The following is a 16,882-nucleotide window of genomic DNA, read 5'->3' on the forward strand; positions in this document are numbered from 1 at the left end:
CCTCCCACAGTCCAAAGACATGCAGGTTAGGCTGATTGGAGAGTCTAAATTGCCCATAGGTATGAGTGTGAGAATAAATGGTGTGTGTGCCCTGCGATGGACTGGCGACCTGTCCAGGGTGTATTCCTGCCTTTCGCCCAATGTATGCTGGGATAGGCTCCAGCCCCCCTGCGACCCTGTTCAGGATAAGCAGGTTAAGATAATGGATGGATGGATGGATGTCACACTTGTACACTTGTGTACAGGTAAAACAGTAAGTATGTTACACTTGTGCACTGCTCTGGTGGTATAGTAACACAATGCTGTGTTCAGGTAAGAAGACTCGCTGGTGCACGGTGTCGGAGCCGGAACAGAGGAAGTGCGCAGAGCTGGCTAAGGGGCTGATCAGAGTGCTGCCTCCTGCCATGGTTTCAGCCTTCGCAAAACTCTCGTGCATCCGGACATACAGCACTGCAGACTGCATTGACAAGATTCGGGTCAGCTCACCTCCTATAGCAACAATGCACAGGATGGGAGGAATGGGAAGTGGGTTATCATCGGATCAAAGCCACTAGTAACTAAAATCAGCTTATGAGGAATATCAGGGGACAACAGCTGAAATACTTATTGTCTGTGTTGTTACAGTATGTACCACATGGCCCAGGAGCAGTGTGTCTGTATGTGTTTCTGAGCAGGGATCTGCTATACATTGATAGTAGATGTTGCCTAGAGGGGAAGAGACTTAAAGGTACTATTGTACATTCCATGCGAGAGATTAAATAAAGAATAGTGGATTAAAGTTATTTTCGTGAGAGTACCTGCCAAATAAGAAGACAAAATGTGGTATAATAAGAACAAATTGAAAACCTTCAAACAATAATTGATCTTCAGTATATATCCACTTCAGTCAGTCAGTGAACCAAAAAATATGCTTGGAAATGGAAATGTTCATGTGTCTGTTCTCGTTATCATGGTATATAAGCCAGATTTATTTGAGACGTCCTGCAGTAAGTCATTGGTGACCCACAATGATAAGGTAGAAATAAAGAGACCATTGGGTTTCTAAAGGCTGAAATGTCCAAGGGCTTCATACCAGGATATGTGCGTGTGTGTGTGTGTGTGTGTGTGTGTATGAGTGTGTGTTTTTGTGTCTGTGTGTGTTTGTGTGTGGGGGTGTTAGGTTTCTCATCCAGTTCAGGCACTCATTGCTGTGATATTTGTAATATTTGGGTATTATAAATTTGGAGAAAAGAAGTTGGAGCATTCATTTCATTCCTCTAGGCATATAGTAATTGCTGTACCAGAACTGTTAAATGTGTTGCATAGAGTACTGAACCTGGCTCCTAAGCAGATGATCATTGGTACAAATTCTTATAGAGGACTGGAGTTGCAATAAAATAATCTGCATATTTCTGCATATAGGCCTTTTGTTTTTCACATCAGTGTACAACAATCTAGTGAATGTGCGTTTTTATCTTTTTTATTAGGGAAACCGTGCTGATATAATAACTCTGAATGCAGGGGAAGTGTATACTGCTGTCAAGCAGTTTGGTCTCACTGCTGTTGCAAAGGAGATCTACAGTGATGGTAAGCATACAAGGGCCTGAGAACGAACATCCTCAGGATCAGTCAATGTACAGCACTGTGCAAAAGCCTTAGGCACCTGTATAACATTCTGTACAGATAAGATTCTTTCAAAAATAAGTCAATGAAAGGTTTTAAATAAACATACTATACATTTTACATGTTAGTAATTTGGCAGAATTGTTAAAAACTGAATCTAGGGTGCCTACGACTTCTGCACAATACTGTACATGTGCATCAGTGGAGACATGCTTGTTTTATGAATAGTCTGAATTGTAAAAACAAGGCTCATTCCTAAGCTGAAATAGCCATTTGTGTGTTTCCACATTATTTAGTTATAAGAATCAAGTTTCTTTTACCTTTTCCATAAAAAACAATGTTTTGAGCATTTGGTTATGTTTGAGCAGTGCACAGTGCCCTCCATAATGTTTGTGACAATTTCAGATTTGTATTAAAAATAAAATCACATGTGGTTCACTAAGTACGCATTATCAGATTTGTTTATACATTTTTATACATTTTGGATTCACCAGACATCCTGGTGACATCCTTACTTAATATTTTAACATTAGCTCTAAATTTACTAAAGATCAATTACAAATTTACTGTAGGTTGAGAGACATTTAAATAGACATTGAGAATTTAAATTCAATATAGCTCAGGTTTTAACCAGATATAGCCCAACCAAGTTAGATAAAAAGCTTTCTCTTTTCAACCAATGTTGACTGGGATTGTTCACCTAGCAACAGTATCCATTGTGTTTTAATCCTATCACATTAGGGATACAGAGCTGCTAACTACTCTGCTTTGACCATCCCAGCCATCCCAAACATCGCCATTTTTTATGAAAGGTATTGCATTTCCCCTGCACCTGTTTTCTCAAAAGGTGGCTGTGTGCTGGCTGTGGCTGTGGTGAAAAACAGCAGTCTGGATGTGCGCTCACTGCAAGGCCATCGCAGCTGTCACTCTGGGGCTCGCTGGACTGCGGGCTGGAGTCTGCCTCTTGGGTTTCTACTCTCCCGCAACTACCTTCCCTGGGCAGAAGAGGAGACTCTCACCCAGGGTAAGTTCATTATGGAGGGGTAATCAATGGGGAAAGCAGAAGAAGTAGGAGAGAGCTGGGTTTGAGAGGGATATTGCTCTTGCGGTTAAATGGTTAGATTCCACAAAATCAATTGGGTTGACACTGCTTAGCCAACATGTCCCTGACTGATTGTAAAACTTACTGTTGTTGTAAAAAATGTTTATAATTTGAGCTAACTTTAACTTTACTACCAAAATACACACAGCATATAGTTAACAATAAATAATAATTTAATAATGTAATGAAAAATGCTCAAACATAGTGTAAGTGGAAGCTTTTTTTCTTACCGAAAATATTCTTTTTGTTTTTGAGTGGATATGGATGGTTGTGCCTGTGCTTGGTTGGCTTATAAACACAATGGAGACACAGCCACAATACAGGGCAATCCCATTTTAAATATGATGACAATATCACCAAAATTAGTATTCTCTGTTGCTTTTTCTAAGCTCTGTCTCGGCAAGTTTCCAAAAATGCTATTTGGTGACTTCTAAAGGACACATGATAAGTAAATGATATTATGGGTTTTATAAAGTGTAAAATGCTATATACTGCATACCAAATCATCCTGGAAGAAGTGTACTGAAATGCTCCTGAAAAAGTGTTCACTTCTCCCTGCCTGTCACCATCCCCCCTACTTCTCCTTGCTCTCCCATCTCACAGCATCAGATCCAGAAGATACAATAATTTAATAATTTCAATAATAACATGAAGTATACTCATATATTGATTGATGTCCACTGATTGAATTTTTTGTCAAATATCCAACCCCCATCGACAAGTCAAATTATGTCCAAAAACACTTTTCTCCTGAGAACTTCAGGGCTTCAGTAGCATTCAGATGCTTATACTGTATGTGCAATTGGGTCCTTAAAGTTGCTGTGATGCCTGTGGAGCCTTTCAAGTAGAAAAATTGGAACCTTTTGTTATGTCTAACTGTGAGGTTCACAGACAGAGGTGATGGGTGCCACTGAATGTGTTCTCTGTGCCTCCTTGGCAGCGGTCAGTGCCTTTTTCAGTGCCAGCTGTGTCCCAGGGGCTGCGGCCACAGCTCCCAGCCTGTGTGCTCTGTGCCAGGGCCAGAAGTCCTACATCCGTCAGCGTAACTTTCACTGTGAGACCTCCCACAACGAGCCCTTCTACAACAGCCAGGGAGCACTGAGGCCAGTTCACATGCTAATGCACACTTGCACCAATGATTCAATACAGGAACACATCTAGACATGAATGCACACATTTGTCAGGATGCCAGATATGCCAAGACATAGGGTTGGGGGGATACATTACTGCATAAGTGCTAAATATTTTTAGGAGTTTTTCTGGTTTCCCTACACTGACCACAGTTTCTCACTTCTTAAATAATTTTCTGAACCCTCTAACCTCAACAACCCCTAGCACACACTGGGAAATAAATTGCCCATAAGAATGTGCACGTGTCATGCTATCTGAATGAATAGAACATGTTCAAGAAACAGTTTGCAAATAATGAATCAAAGAAGACAAAAGAGAGCAAAAATTTTAAACTAGAATATACAAAGTGCTGGGATATGAACTACAAGCCTTAGCCAGGCTGTCGTATGTGACCCCTTGTCAAAGGAGTTTATACTGTTTTATAATATGTTTCACCTACAGTGTGGTCCGTAAGTATTTGGACAGTGGTGCAACTTCTGTTCTTTTGGTTCTGTACTCTGGCACATTGGATTTGAAATTAAATGCTGTTTGATGAGTCAAGTGTATTCAATTACGTCCTTAGTGTAGGTATAAGAAAGCTTTCAGTATCTAGTCATGATTCTACGCTTTTGATTGCCTGTTATTGGTGTTTGTCAACATAAGGAGTGTGACAAGCCATTATTAAGCTGGAAAATAAGAAAAAAGCTGTTTTATCACCGATATAAAGTGATATATTTTTATTAAATAAAAAAAGTGAGAAATGGTCCAGTTTCACTTCTGCATTGACAGATATGGATCAGCCCTTATAGTTTCTGCCACCCATACTCCCCCTTAGCTACACCAGTGTCCGGCTAAACCAGGCTTGCCTGGTCTTATTTGAGTTATCATTTTGATATGACAGAAAACACATTTTTAGTGGTGAAACGTTTGTATGTATCCTTGAGCTCATGCTCCCAGATAGACCTTATTATCCAGTTACAGATTGGACAATGGGCACCTCTGTATCTTATTTATGTATAGTTTTTCCCTTAGTAATGAAACTGGAACACACATTTTGTTGCTTTCTCTCTTTGTTTGTTTGAGTGCTGAATGTTTGAGTTGAGCAGTCACATTGCCAGAGTCATGGCCACTAGGGGGCTTGCACAGAGGGGTTAATGCTGCTTCATTATTGTCTGACTCATTATTGTCTGAGCAGCTAATTTATAACAATTTGTTCCAGGTATAATCTCTCTCTCTCTCTCTCTCTCTCTCTGTCTCTCTCTCTCTCTTTCTCTTTCACACACACACACACACACACACACACTGCTTCTCCTATCAGGTGCCTCAAGACTGGCAAAGGGGATGTTGCATTTGTGGACCATATTGCCCTTGACAGTATTGAGGGTAAGGAAACCTTTAATGTGAAAGATATTACAATAGTCAACATAGTACAATAAGCGCAGAGGAATAGAAGCATTGAATATGGATAAAATTATCCTTACAAACAAATTCACACTATGTACATAGTTAGGCAAAACAGGTAAACAATTTTCTGAGTAGTCCTATGCCCTGTTAATCTCTCTAGTTGGTTTCCTTACCCCTCTGAAAAATTGTTATGCTTTGCCTCACCTCAACACACCACTGGATCTTCTTCTCAGAGTGGGAGAGGGAGGACTACAGACTTCTCTGCACAGATGGGGCACAGGCCAATCTTAGTGAGTTCCGGACATGTAATCTTGGACGAGGGCCTGGAGGAGGGGTTGTGACACGCATTAACTTCCGCAAGACAGCCCGAAAGTTCCTGCAGGCGGCACAGGTAACTTCCCTCCCTCAAAAAAAAGTTAACTGTGCCAGTGACACTCTTCATATTTACCCACATATGTAGTTCTGTGCCTGTGTTGTCATATATCTGTCTCTATGTTGGCCTGATGGCCAATGGCAGATGGTGTTTGGTCGTCAAGGACGTGATAAGCAGCATTTTCAGCTCTTTGAGTCTCAGTCTTATGGCGGCCGTGATCTGCTGTTCCGGGATAAGACGGAGAAGCTGGCTGTTTTTTCTGACAGTGACATCAGTCAGGTCCTAGGACTGGACTATGTGGCTCTCCTGAAAGGGCTTGGGCATGAAGGTACTGATTAATTACTCTGCTTGCATCCCTGCTCTAAACACAATATGCCATTACACTGTAATTCTCAAGAAGATGGTGTTTTTAGCACCATTCTCTGCAAACTAGAGACTGCTGTACATGAAAATCTGAGGAAATCAGCAGTTTCTGAGAAACTCAAACCACCCTGTCTGGCACCAACAATCATTCCATGGTCAAAGTCACTTAGATCACATTTCTTTCCAATTCTGATAATTGGTTTGAAAAACATCTGAATCTGTTGACCATGTCTGCATACTTGAATGCATGATTGGCTGATTAAATATTTGCATTAACAAGCTGGTGTACTGGTCTGCCTAATAAAGTGCACAGTGAGTGAATAATACAATATTATGTTCCTACACAGAAAATGAAATATGATATTTACAGCTTTAAAGAATAAATATTTCCAACTTAGGCACTTGGGAGATGTTTTCAAGTTTGATAAAAGTGAGAACTGGCTGGCAGTCTGTAGTGACACCAGTTAATTTTGTGTGCGTGCGTGCATGTGTGTGTGCGTGTATGTATGTGTGCGTGTGTGTGTGTGTGTATGCATGTGTGTGTATGTGTGCATGTGCGTGTATGTGTGTGTGTGTGCATGTGTGTGCGTGCATGCATGTGTGCATGTATATGCAGGGAGCTCCTTAGAGGACAGTGTCATCCGCTGGTGCTGTATCAGTGATGCGGAGCAGAAGAAATGTGAGGAGTGGGCCCTCAGCATCAAGTCTGACCCACTGGTGTGTGTGAGGGCCTCCTCCATGAGTAACTGCATCGAGAAGATCAAGGTACTGTAAGCCCCCATTGTATTTACTCATCAAATTCATATGCAATTAGCTTGTAATTGTAATGTATTTTTAAAATGCACTGCTATACATGTATTGTTCATTGTACATACTGCATAGCATGTAGCTATCTGGTAGCAGGATTTTTTGGATGTGGTAAACCTAAAATAGGTAAGCTTGTGACGGGAAAAAAAAACTCACTTAACATATTTATTCAGCCAATATTAATTTAGTTAGCACAATGTAAAATTGCAGGCACACACAGACATTCAATTTCCAGGCCTGTTCAGCCCCGGTAATCAGTTCCAGTTTTTGACCAATTACTACGTCCCTGCATAAGACTACTATTATATCAATTTTGTATTGGCTCTCTGTAACACGATGCGCGCACATACAAGGTTCCGTAACCAGTAATGGTAATGTGGTTACTCAATATATGCGTTCCGCCTTTCGTGAGCAAGAAACTACAGAATAAATTAATCTCAACATACAGCAGGCGAGGGGCATGGTATTGAAGTGATGACTGAGTAGGATCTTAGCTAATGATTTCAAACAGTGTTGTTGGTTGGTTGGGCTTGCATTAAACAACACCCCCCCCCCTTGTGTAAAGAAATCGTAGCATCAGCAAAAACAGTTCTTGAGACTTTATGCCAAAAAAGGTTGATGTTTTGCAACAAAAAATGTATTTTGAGTTGCTCTTTATGTATATTTATCAAGGGTGCAAATAATTCTGGAGCCCACTGTATATCCTGTTAAGAGTGAAATAAATACAGTTCACTGCTGTGATATGTGAAGCGGCCTCATTTCGGCATGAAACTATTGGATATAGTTGTTCCCATTAAAATGTGTAGTAAATGTTGATCTGTGTGTTCATAGAGAGATGAAGTGGATGCTGTCTCACTGGATGGTACACATGCCTTCATTGCAGGGAAGTGCGGCTTAGTTCCTGTGGTTGCAGAATATTATGGTAAGACTTGGCTGAGGAAGGAGCAGGTCGGAAAGCTATTTGGAAGGATTTGAACTTTGGATGGAGGACCTTTTTAATTTAGGACACAGGGTTACTTCTTGTTTTTCTTCTGTGGTTTTTCTTGCTTCCTTTGGTTTTTTACATCTTTTCATTCTTATTTTATCAAGACACAGAGCTACAATAAATACCCCACAATAAAATCTAAAATTTGTATGAGGACATACATAATACACTTTTATTAATGAATACGGCCACAAGGTTGTCTCACTTTATTTTCTTGCATGGTCCTTCAGTCCTCTACCATCTAGACATTGCATCAAGCCCCTTCTCAAGCAATTATTCCATTTGCACCACCTTACTAATCTAAATTGAAGTAATTACAACTAATTAAGCACAGACAATGATTGACAGCAATGTTTACAAGCGATCCTCACATGCTCAATTAATTTAAGGACATTCCAACCTGTTTAATGTTCCCTCTGGGAGCTAGAAGTAGAAGTTAGGAATGCCCAATTTTCCTTTGAGCAAGAAAAAATCAGTATATCCTGATACACCTCTCCCTATCTGCCCCGTCTGTAACTGACTGTGTCTGTGGCTTCGAACTGATGTTTGAAGGAGAAAGGACATTCCATTTTCCAAAGTCAAGCTGGCGGTATATTTGCCTGGAATATATGCATATAGAAAAATTCTAATGATACAGAGAAGATTAGCAGGGCCTTAAATAAGTGGAGCCAACACATTATTCACTGGTACCCTGTTTTACTGTGTTCTAAACTGCCTCCCAGTTTTGCAAATCCATGCATTCACTTTGACTCATTTTTTCAAATTGTGCTCTAAATTTGCCAAACACTTAGGTTTGCAAAATGCACAGGACCGAAAACTGAAAGATTGAATTGGTAATCGAATTGAAATATTTTTTAAACTAAAGTGCCTAGGTGAGCTCCATACAGATGCCATATGTAAACTACAATCATGTTCTTCATAGAAAATGCTACTGAAATGTAAACCGCCAAATTGGCTAGGAAGAGTGATGGAGTTACACACCACTGCCGAATTCTTCCTGCATTTGGCGGGTGGCGGTTGTTAATGTCATGCCCTGGATGTATGATTCAAAAGTAGACAATGATTTGGAGGGAGCTGTGAAGAAAACATTGTTGTCTGTCTTTTTTCAGGGGAAAAATGTATACCAACAGAGACAGTAACAGGAGAAACTGCCCATTTTGAAAGTGACGGTAAGAGGAAGAGGGAATTTGGAGAATTTTGGAGGGATTATACTAATTATATTGTCAGCATAACAATATGAGTGAAAAATTGAATCTTTGAAAAAATGACAGTAATTTCATAATTTCTTAGTATTTGGTATGTCTATCTTTTGCCTTAATGACAACATGCACTTAAGCTGGCATGGAGACCACACATTTGTGCAAAACATGTGTGATGATACATTTGACAATGTTCAAAAGAGCATCTTGTCATGTTACTGAATGCTTGGCTTTTGTCAGTCTTCAAGTGCTCCCAAAAATGTTCAATGGGATTGAGGTCAGGCGATTGTGGATTGTCCAGCACTGCTTGCTCTTCTTTGGTCTTCGAGTAGTTCTTGCAAAGCTTTGAAGTAACTTACATTTGTTTTAATTTTCTTTAGAAATTGAGATGTTCAGTGCTAAACTATAAAAACATAAGGCGTTTTGTAATTATTTTAGTATTTTAGTGTATTTCTGTCTACACTGTATGTACGTGCTCTGACATAAATTTGTTCTGTCTCAGATATATGAATGTTACAAGCTTCTTCTTTAATTTAAATCCTCAACTGTGTGTGCAGTAAACAGTTTTTGAGATATTGACACTTTTATAAGACTAGTACAAAATAGGTGGGGGGCAAAGTGGAAAGAGTTAAGAGAACTTCACATTCACCTATTTTTTCTTAGGTAGGATTGGAAAAACATTAACAGTGGTCCAGTCCTATCATACAAATCATCCATTCTATTTATTTTCTATGGAGAGGGCTTGCAGTGCATGACGGGCACATGTGCATGACTCACAAAACTCTGATCCAACTTTCAAACCATGCATTGCAGATCAAATATGAATCAAAATTCAGCAATTCTGCATTGCTTATTTCTCGCCTTTAGTCCGGATTCCAGTTTTCATCCATACATTCGCCTAATTTTACCGGGAAATTATGATGTTTAGAATGCTGTGTTGCTAATTTATTGCGTTCAATCTGGCATCATATGTCTATACAGCTCATATTGGTACAACGCCAACAACGCCAACAACAGCTACTTGATGCGATATGGTACAAGATTAATCCACGAAATTTGTTTTGACATGAATGAATTGAGTTAGTCATTTTCTGGTGTATGTATGTGCATGTACAGAACTGTAGCATCGTTTCTGCTCTGTGCAGTTCTGAGCTGTGTTGTGCGTTTCCAGTGTTTCCATCAGTGTTTGCGGTGGCAGTGGTGCGGCGCTCCAGCAGGAATGTGTTCTTTGGGAATCTGGCAGGCCGTCGTTCATGCCATGGCCACATGTATAGCCCTGCAGGCTGGCTGATGCCTGCTAGACACAACCTAAGCTCCCAACACAACAGCAGCACCCACTGTGACCCCAGCAAAGGTACTGGCATATTTTATACACAAGTCAACACCATTCCATCACTAAGGTATTCCCATAGGGTGATTGACCATATTCTAGTAGCACAGATTAAGGAACACCATAGTGGCTGCTGGGGTTTGTGGTTTGTGGTTTCCTCTCAAATAGCAGACAGCGTTTAACCAAGACTTACATGAGGTGCTGGTGATAAAACTGAAACACACTGTAAACCAGTAGACACTACACCCCTCCAGGATTGGATTTTTTGATTTACTGAAGAATATGGAACCACAAAAATAATGTGTACATTTTCTCTGTACTAGTATACAGTGAGGTCTTCTGGAAAGGATGTCTGCCAGGTTCCCAGGGTAGCCTCTGCAAGGTGTGCATTGGGGGAACTGCTGAGCCTGGAACAAAGCGCTGTACTGATAACCACAATGAGCGTTACTATGGGAATATGGGGGCACTGAGGTAAATGCAGGCATTTGACTGGATTTCACATTTGTCTTTTAACCTAACCAACAAGTACAATGGATGAATGTGTCAAACTGTGTTCCTGAGGGATAAACCCACTTGTATTTATAATTATTTACTGCTTTATATTACATTCATTTAGTAGACACTCCTATCTAGAAGTACTTACAGTTCACAATATGGGAGAAACCGAAATGCTGATTCTTTTGGGCAGACCTGGCAAACAAAATGACCGGACCAGCAAGTAAAGATGCTACATCACTTAACCACTAGTGTAAGTTAACTATGTCAATCAAGAAATCACGTACACATTCACAATACATACAGACTATATATATATATATATAACAAGCCTTAACAAGAGAAACATAACATAACATGAACGGCATACTGTAGCAATTTAAGATGTGATAATGCAAACTGAGTTTTTTTTTCTTCCACTCAAGATTCCCTTCCTTTTTGCTGAGATAGATATTAAAATGGAACAGAATTTGAATTTCAGGAGGAAAAAATGACAAGGAATTTGTGCAAGTGCATGTTGTGAGGTGAAATCACCTTGGTCTCGTGTGCAGGTGTTTGGTAGGAGACCCCAGTGGGAAGACCTATGGAGATGTCGCATTCCTGGAGCAACACAATTTAGAGGACAACATTAAGAGTGAGTACTATTTGTTAGTGATCACAAATTGTCTCTGGCTGTTTCTACACCTAGTTTGTGCGCACTAGCCTTACATTGTTTAGTTTTAATTTAGTCCAGTTGAGTTCACATTGCAGCAATTCAAGTGCACCAACTAATTTGCAAATTAAGTGATTGATATATACACTGTGACCAGTGTATTAGGTAAACATGTACTCCAGCTTGTTAATGCAAATATTTAATCAGCAACCAAATGCATAAACACATTCAGACATGGTTAAGAGGTTCATCTGTTTTTCAGAACAAATGTCAGGATGGGGAAGAAATGTGACTTTGACTGTGGAATGATTGTTGGTGCCAGACAGCCCCCCTGTTATCTATTGTTTATTCAAAAAACAAATTACTAATTGCAATTAGTAGTTATTATATAAATAGGAATTTATCGATATTTATATATAGTGATATATAATATTCCTTTTTTTATTTTTATTTATTGTTGTAAATATTTATTGTTTAATTAGACTGCACTGTCATCAAAAAGAAGAAAAATGTTTGACCATTTCAGTTATTTCTATGCATTATAAAGCATTGGCATGTCTGATTAACATGGCTCAATAATGTGCTTACTCCATACAACCTATTCTTGTAATTTCAGATGACATATCTGAACTGACACTTTTGATTTTGTAGATATACTCAAGCAAACACATTTTCTAGTAACCAAAATTGCTTATGTTTTGGTGAAGTCATTATGCAGACATCTCTGTCATTGTCATCCTCTATGGCAGGTCTGGGATCTAGTGGCTGGGCAGAGGGCTGGCTGGCTTGGGATTTTGAGCTGCTCTGTCCAGATGGTCGACGGGCATCCCTTTCCCAGTGGGAGAGCTGTCACCTTGGTGCCATCCCACCGAATCTTATCATGACCCGTCCCATACTCACAGCCCGTGTCTATGACTTTCTCATGAAGTCACAGGTCAGAGAATCACATTGGAGTTATCACATTGTAGGGCAACATGATGTGCAGATTTATCGAAGGTACCAATAGTAATATGAACAATAACATTAGCATATAATTATAAGTGCAAGCAATGATCGGTAGGGTCGAACCACCAGAATGAGACATTTCACAGCTTTGAATTTTTCTGAGATGTAAAGGCAAGGTCTGAAATCTTGCATTCAGTTTTGTAACCAGGCTATTTGGGCTTCTGACCTAACTGGGCCAAGGATGCCATGAAGATAATAGAGTATGTTTAGTTTTTTCCTGAATGCCCCTGTGTACACGTTATGCACCCGTCTATGTACACTAGATGCACATTTCTGTCTAAATATGGACCACTTAAAATAACAATGAAACTGCAACATAACATGTATTTTTCTCAGGAGATGTTAGGTTCTGTTCAGAGACCCAAGCGCAGACCAAGGGATAATCAGAAAAACGTTGTTTATTTCAGTCCAAGGGTCAAAGCCAGGTAATCTGATAAACACAATGCCAAATTGAGTTGCAAAAGAATCGTGAGTAAACAGTCCAAGGTCAAAAATCCAGATGAGCAGAAAGGCAATGGTACAAAAGGGCAAAGCAAGATAGATGTTGAAAACACAGAGCTTAGATCAAAAACCAAAAATCAGAATAGTAAACAAATCAAAAGGGCAAGGCAAACTTGGAATCAGGTGAACAGATGTCTCGGGAAACACTAATAAACAGGCTTACAAATAATCGACACTGAATATGTAGATCAACGTTCTGACAAAGAATACAACTGAGACCAGGGTATCACAGAGGAATGAGACAAACTAGGCGGGGCAGGGGAGTGAGGTTGATCTAACAAATAAACATCAGGTGAGAAACATGAACGGGTAATTATACAATGACAAGGGAGGAACGAAACTTTATGCAGGATTCACAAAGACACACATGTAATACAAACAGCTCCGGACTAGGGTGTAGACAATTGCACAGGGTTAAGGAACGTAGTGATAGGGGAGAGAAGGTGCGAACACTTCACTGAATCAAGGTAAGCAATTATAGATAGAACAGAGAGGCGGAGCAGTATCGAAATAGAGGTAGAGTTAGTTTGTTACGATAGCTGCTGTCCTATGTTGGCAGAATTATTGGCACCCTTAATAAAAATGGAGAAAGAAAGTAATACATTTTTTTCTGAAAACCACAGGTGCCAACATTATTGGCACCGCTAACAATTATTGTAAATAAAATCTAGTTAATCCCAGTCTAAAGGAACTTTAGAATCAGAAACATCAGTTGTATTTTCATGACCTTGAAAGAAAAATGAAACAAAAAACAGGGAAAAATGACAATGAGAAATGACACTTGTTTTTGACAAGTTCAGTTCAACAACTGGCATTGCCAGCTTTGCCAGAGAGTTGAATACGTAATCAATTGTAAAAATAAAACACAAGTTAGTGTCCTTGAACAATAATGGACTAGCCATAAATGTGGAAAAACTGGTTGCTTGTTAAATTTCCATGCAAACTGGCAACCATCTGAAAACCGCAACTTCCTTTTTTTCACTTTGAAAAAAGCATAAGTTGCGTATAAGCAGGAAAATGTTTACAGGTAGCCTATGTTGTTCTGTGCCATTCCTCAGGTAGTGTCCTATAGTTATCTGTTTTTCAGCGAGTAGCCTATTGCTTAATATCTTGGTATTGATATTTAGAGTTGCCATTTTCATGTAATCACCCCATGTCAGTGTCATGCCTTCCAAATATTTGGAGCTTGGAAATATTACCGGTGATACACTGCTATAGACATGCTATATTTTGTGCAACCATAAACGCATGAAGTCATTTTTTGCCCAACTCTTTTTCAGAAATAATGCCCCTGTTGTGCAGTAAGATATCTAATGAATGTGCTTACACTGATTTTTTAAATCGGTTAATCGCCAGTTAACCGAAATATGAAAATACTGAAAATGCCAATCCCTACAAACTATTAACTTGTTCCCTCTGCTCCTATTTCACATGACAGGAAACACTGGCAGCACACCCAGATGAATTCAATCTCTTTGAGTCCCAGAAATATGGCGAGAGTGATCTACTTTTCAAAGATGTAACACGATGCTTTGTCCACACGAGCCACCTGGACTATCATACCATCCTGGGGGAAGACTTTTACAGAACAATGGAGACCATCTTCAACTGTACACGGTCTGGTAGGGGTCACAGCATGTACTTCACGAATGCAGCAAAATGAAACCTATAAACAGGGCTGTCTCTATGGGTGGGTGGGGCCTGGGGTGAGTAAACCTATGCAGGAACCAGCTGTTAATGCAAAATGCAGCGGACTTGCGGTTGTACACCGAGGACCGGGGTTCGATTCCCGGTCCTGCCAAAAGCCAATAATAAAATAACAACTCACCAATCTGCGGTAAACTCAGCAATTAAAGTTGAGGTATAAGAAAATACAGTAACTGAAATCATAATGGCTTTCAGGAAGCTATTGCTGGCACAAGAAAGTTGTGGATAGATGTAGACTAATGTTCATTTTCCACACTCACACTCACAATATTCATGCCAAAGATCTGCAATACGCTTTGTTTGTCTTTATTGCATGTTGTGCAGTAAGTTGACACGGTAGTTCACCAACTGACGTTTGACCTGTAGTCCTATTTATTGATCCAATGTGTTTACATGCCATTTAATTACAAAATAAAAGTGAAGGTGAGACAGACCGTCCTCTTTACCCTAAAATGATAAATGGTTGCTGCGTTGATAAGTAGCTTGAAAATCAAATTCAAGTATTTGGGTCAAGCTCAAGTTCAAGTAACCAAGGAAAAAGTCGCATATGCAATATGTGGGAACCCCAAACACCAATTTTCCACTTGAAAGAAAATCGCTCAGCTCAGTTTATTAAGCCATATCATTCATATGAATGAATGATATGACTTTTAATGATTTTTTTTTTTCTATTTGTAATTCTTCCAATTTTAATTTTGTATTATTTTCAAAGAGTAAACATACATACACAAAAATCAAATCAAATAGAAATATGTAAAAAATAGTAAATAACATTTAAAATAGTAAATAACATAAATGAATGACAGAGGTGTTACAAAGATGAAATATGGTCAAATCATGTCACGGCTTTTGTGGAGTCAAATCTAGGCAACATTGGTATTTTCATAGTCTGTGACCTTAACTGCATGTATGTTAAATTGTTTTGACTAAATGGAGTGCATTCATATATCTAGTTACATTCTGTAATTGACGAGAAGAAAAGGCTACAATGGGAGAATTCCCATCATGGTTAAACAATTTCACGTTATAGTTAGTCTTAGTACATAAACATTGCAATAGGTTATGTATTGATATTTATTATTTAGTTATTTAATTGCTTAATTGATAATAAAAAAAGGTCATGGAAACAGGTTGAGAGTAGGCTAATCCGTTTAAAGGTAAGGCTACTGAATACCTTGTTCCTCATTACACGTTACCTCACTGGGCATGGGTGAGGTGTTATCCCATAGTATCATCCCACAGCAAATCAGGATATTAAACCTTGAACTGTAACTTGCATCACAAATCATTTTAAACTGGTTTTGGACATGGATATGTGGGGTGGTGGTCTCCTTGCATTATACTGTGATTTGTTCAGAAAATATTGTCTGTTTCCTCCTACAGAAATCTTGGAGTTCTGTGCTCAGGATGTATGTACCATATTCTGAGCATCAATTACAAGTGGGACAGCAGGGAATCAGGCCTCATTCCACCTCTTCAGCAGAGATGGCTACCACATCCCGTCACAACAGTATTAAGAAATGGCAAATGTTTACATTCACCTTTACTTTCATTCATTTGGCAGATACTTCTGTCCAAATCAACATCTGCTCATCAGAGGCAGATACTACATAAGTGAATGATATTAGATAGTAAGTACACAAATAGTTGGCAGAAGGATCTTACTATGAACACATGTTACAATTATTGCACAAGGAGCTTAAATCAAATTATAACATCTTATCAGTTATGTCAAAATCTATCTGCCTAATTTCTGCAAAATGGTTCAGAACAGGAATACTTGTATTTGCTTTTTATTTTTATATTCTCTGTCTAATTGTGCTCAGACATTCTGGGACACTGAATTTCTCCATCCATTGCAAATGCAGAGCTGGGAGGATACACTCAAATAAGCAGATTGTTGCAACTCATATTTGATAATGAAGCATTTAGGGACTGCCTGTATATATTGTTCTGAGACCTATTGAACCAGATTGTCCATCATTATACTTTTAAACAAATTAGGGAAACAAATAAATTGTGATGCTTTTAGTGAAAGTATGGAAACAAAGGTTTTGTATCCCGTCTCATTAAAATAAATTGACAGATTCCTTCTAGAATTAAACAGAAAACAGGAATTTACAATTAATTTTGTCCACTGTTCTAACACTTTGCATGCTCACAATATTTCTGTGTATGAAACTTAATGACAATATACTATATGTTCCTGCATTAATGTAAACATAATGTAAATGTTATTCCTAAAAA

General features: G+C 39.0%; 1 protein-coding gene across 1 annotated transcript; it reads left to right on the forward strand.

Annotated features, from left to right (window-relative positions):
* The first annotated feature begins 299 nt into the window (after positions 1 to 299).
* sxph (saxiphilin) lies at positions 300 to 16,816 on the forward strand. The gene is made up of 16 exons (XM_061259402.1): positions 300 to 476; positions 1,467 to 1,566; positions 2,450 to 2,626; positions 3,645 to 3,807; positions 5,133 to 5,197; positions 5,452 to 5,609; positions 5,736 to 5,919; positions 6,571 to 6,719; positions 7,593 to 7,683; positions 8,856 to 8,915; positions 10,117 to 10,299; positions 10,599 to 10,746; positions 11,322 to 11,404; positions 12,172 to 12,356; positions 14,367 to 14,550; positions 16,019 to 16,816. Exons 1-16 carry the CDS (start codon positions 300 to 302, stop codon positions 16,060 to 16,062), a joined length of 2,151 nt encoding a protein of 716 aa, XP_061115386.1. The 3' UTR covers positions 16,063 to 16,816.
* Positions 16,817 to 16,882: the final 66 nt, after the last annotated feature.

This window comes from Conger conger, chromosome 11 (genome assembly GCF_963514075.1).
Source record: "Conger conger chromosome 11, fConCon1.1, whole genome shotgun sequence".
NCBI lineage: Eukaryota > Metazoa > Chordata > Actinopteri > Anguilliformes > Congridae > Conger > Conger conger.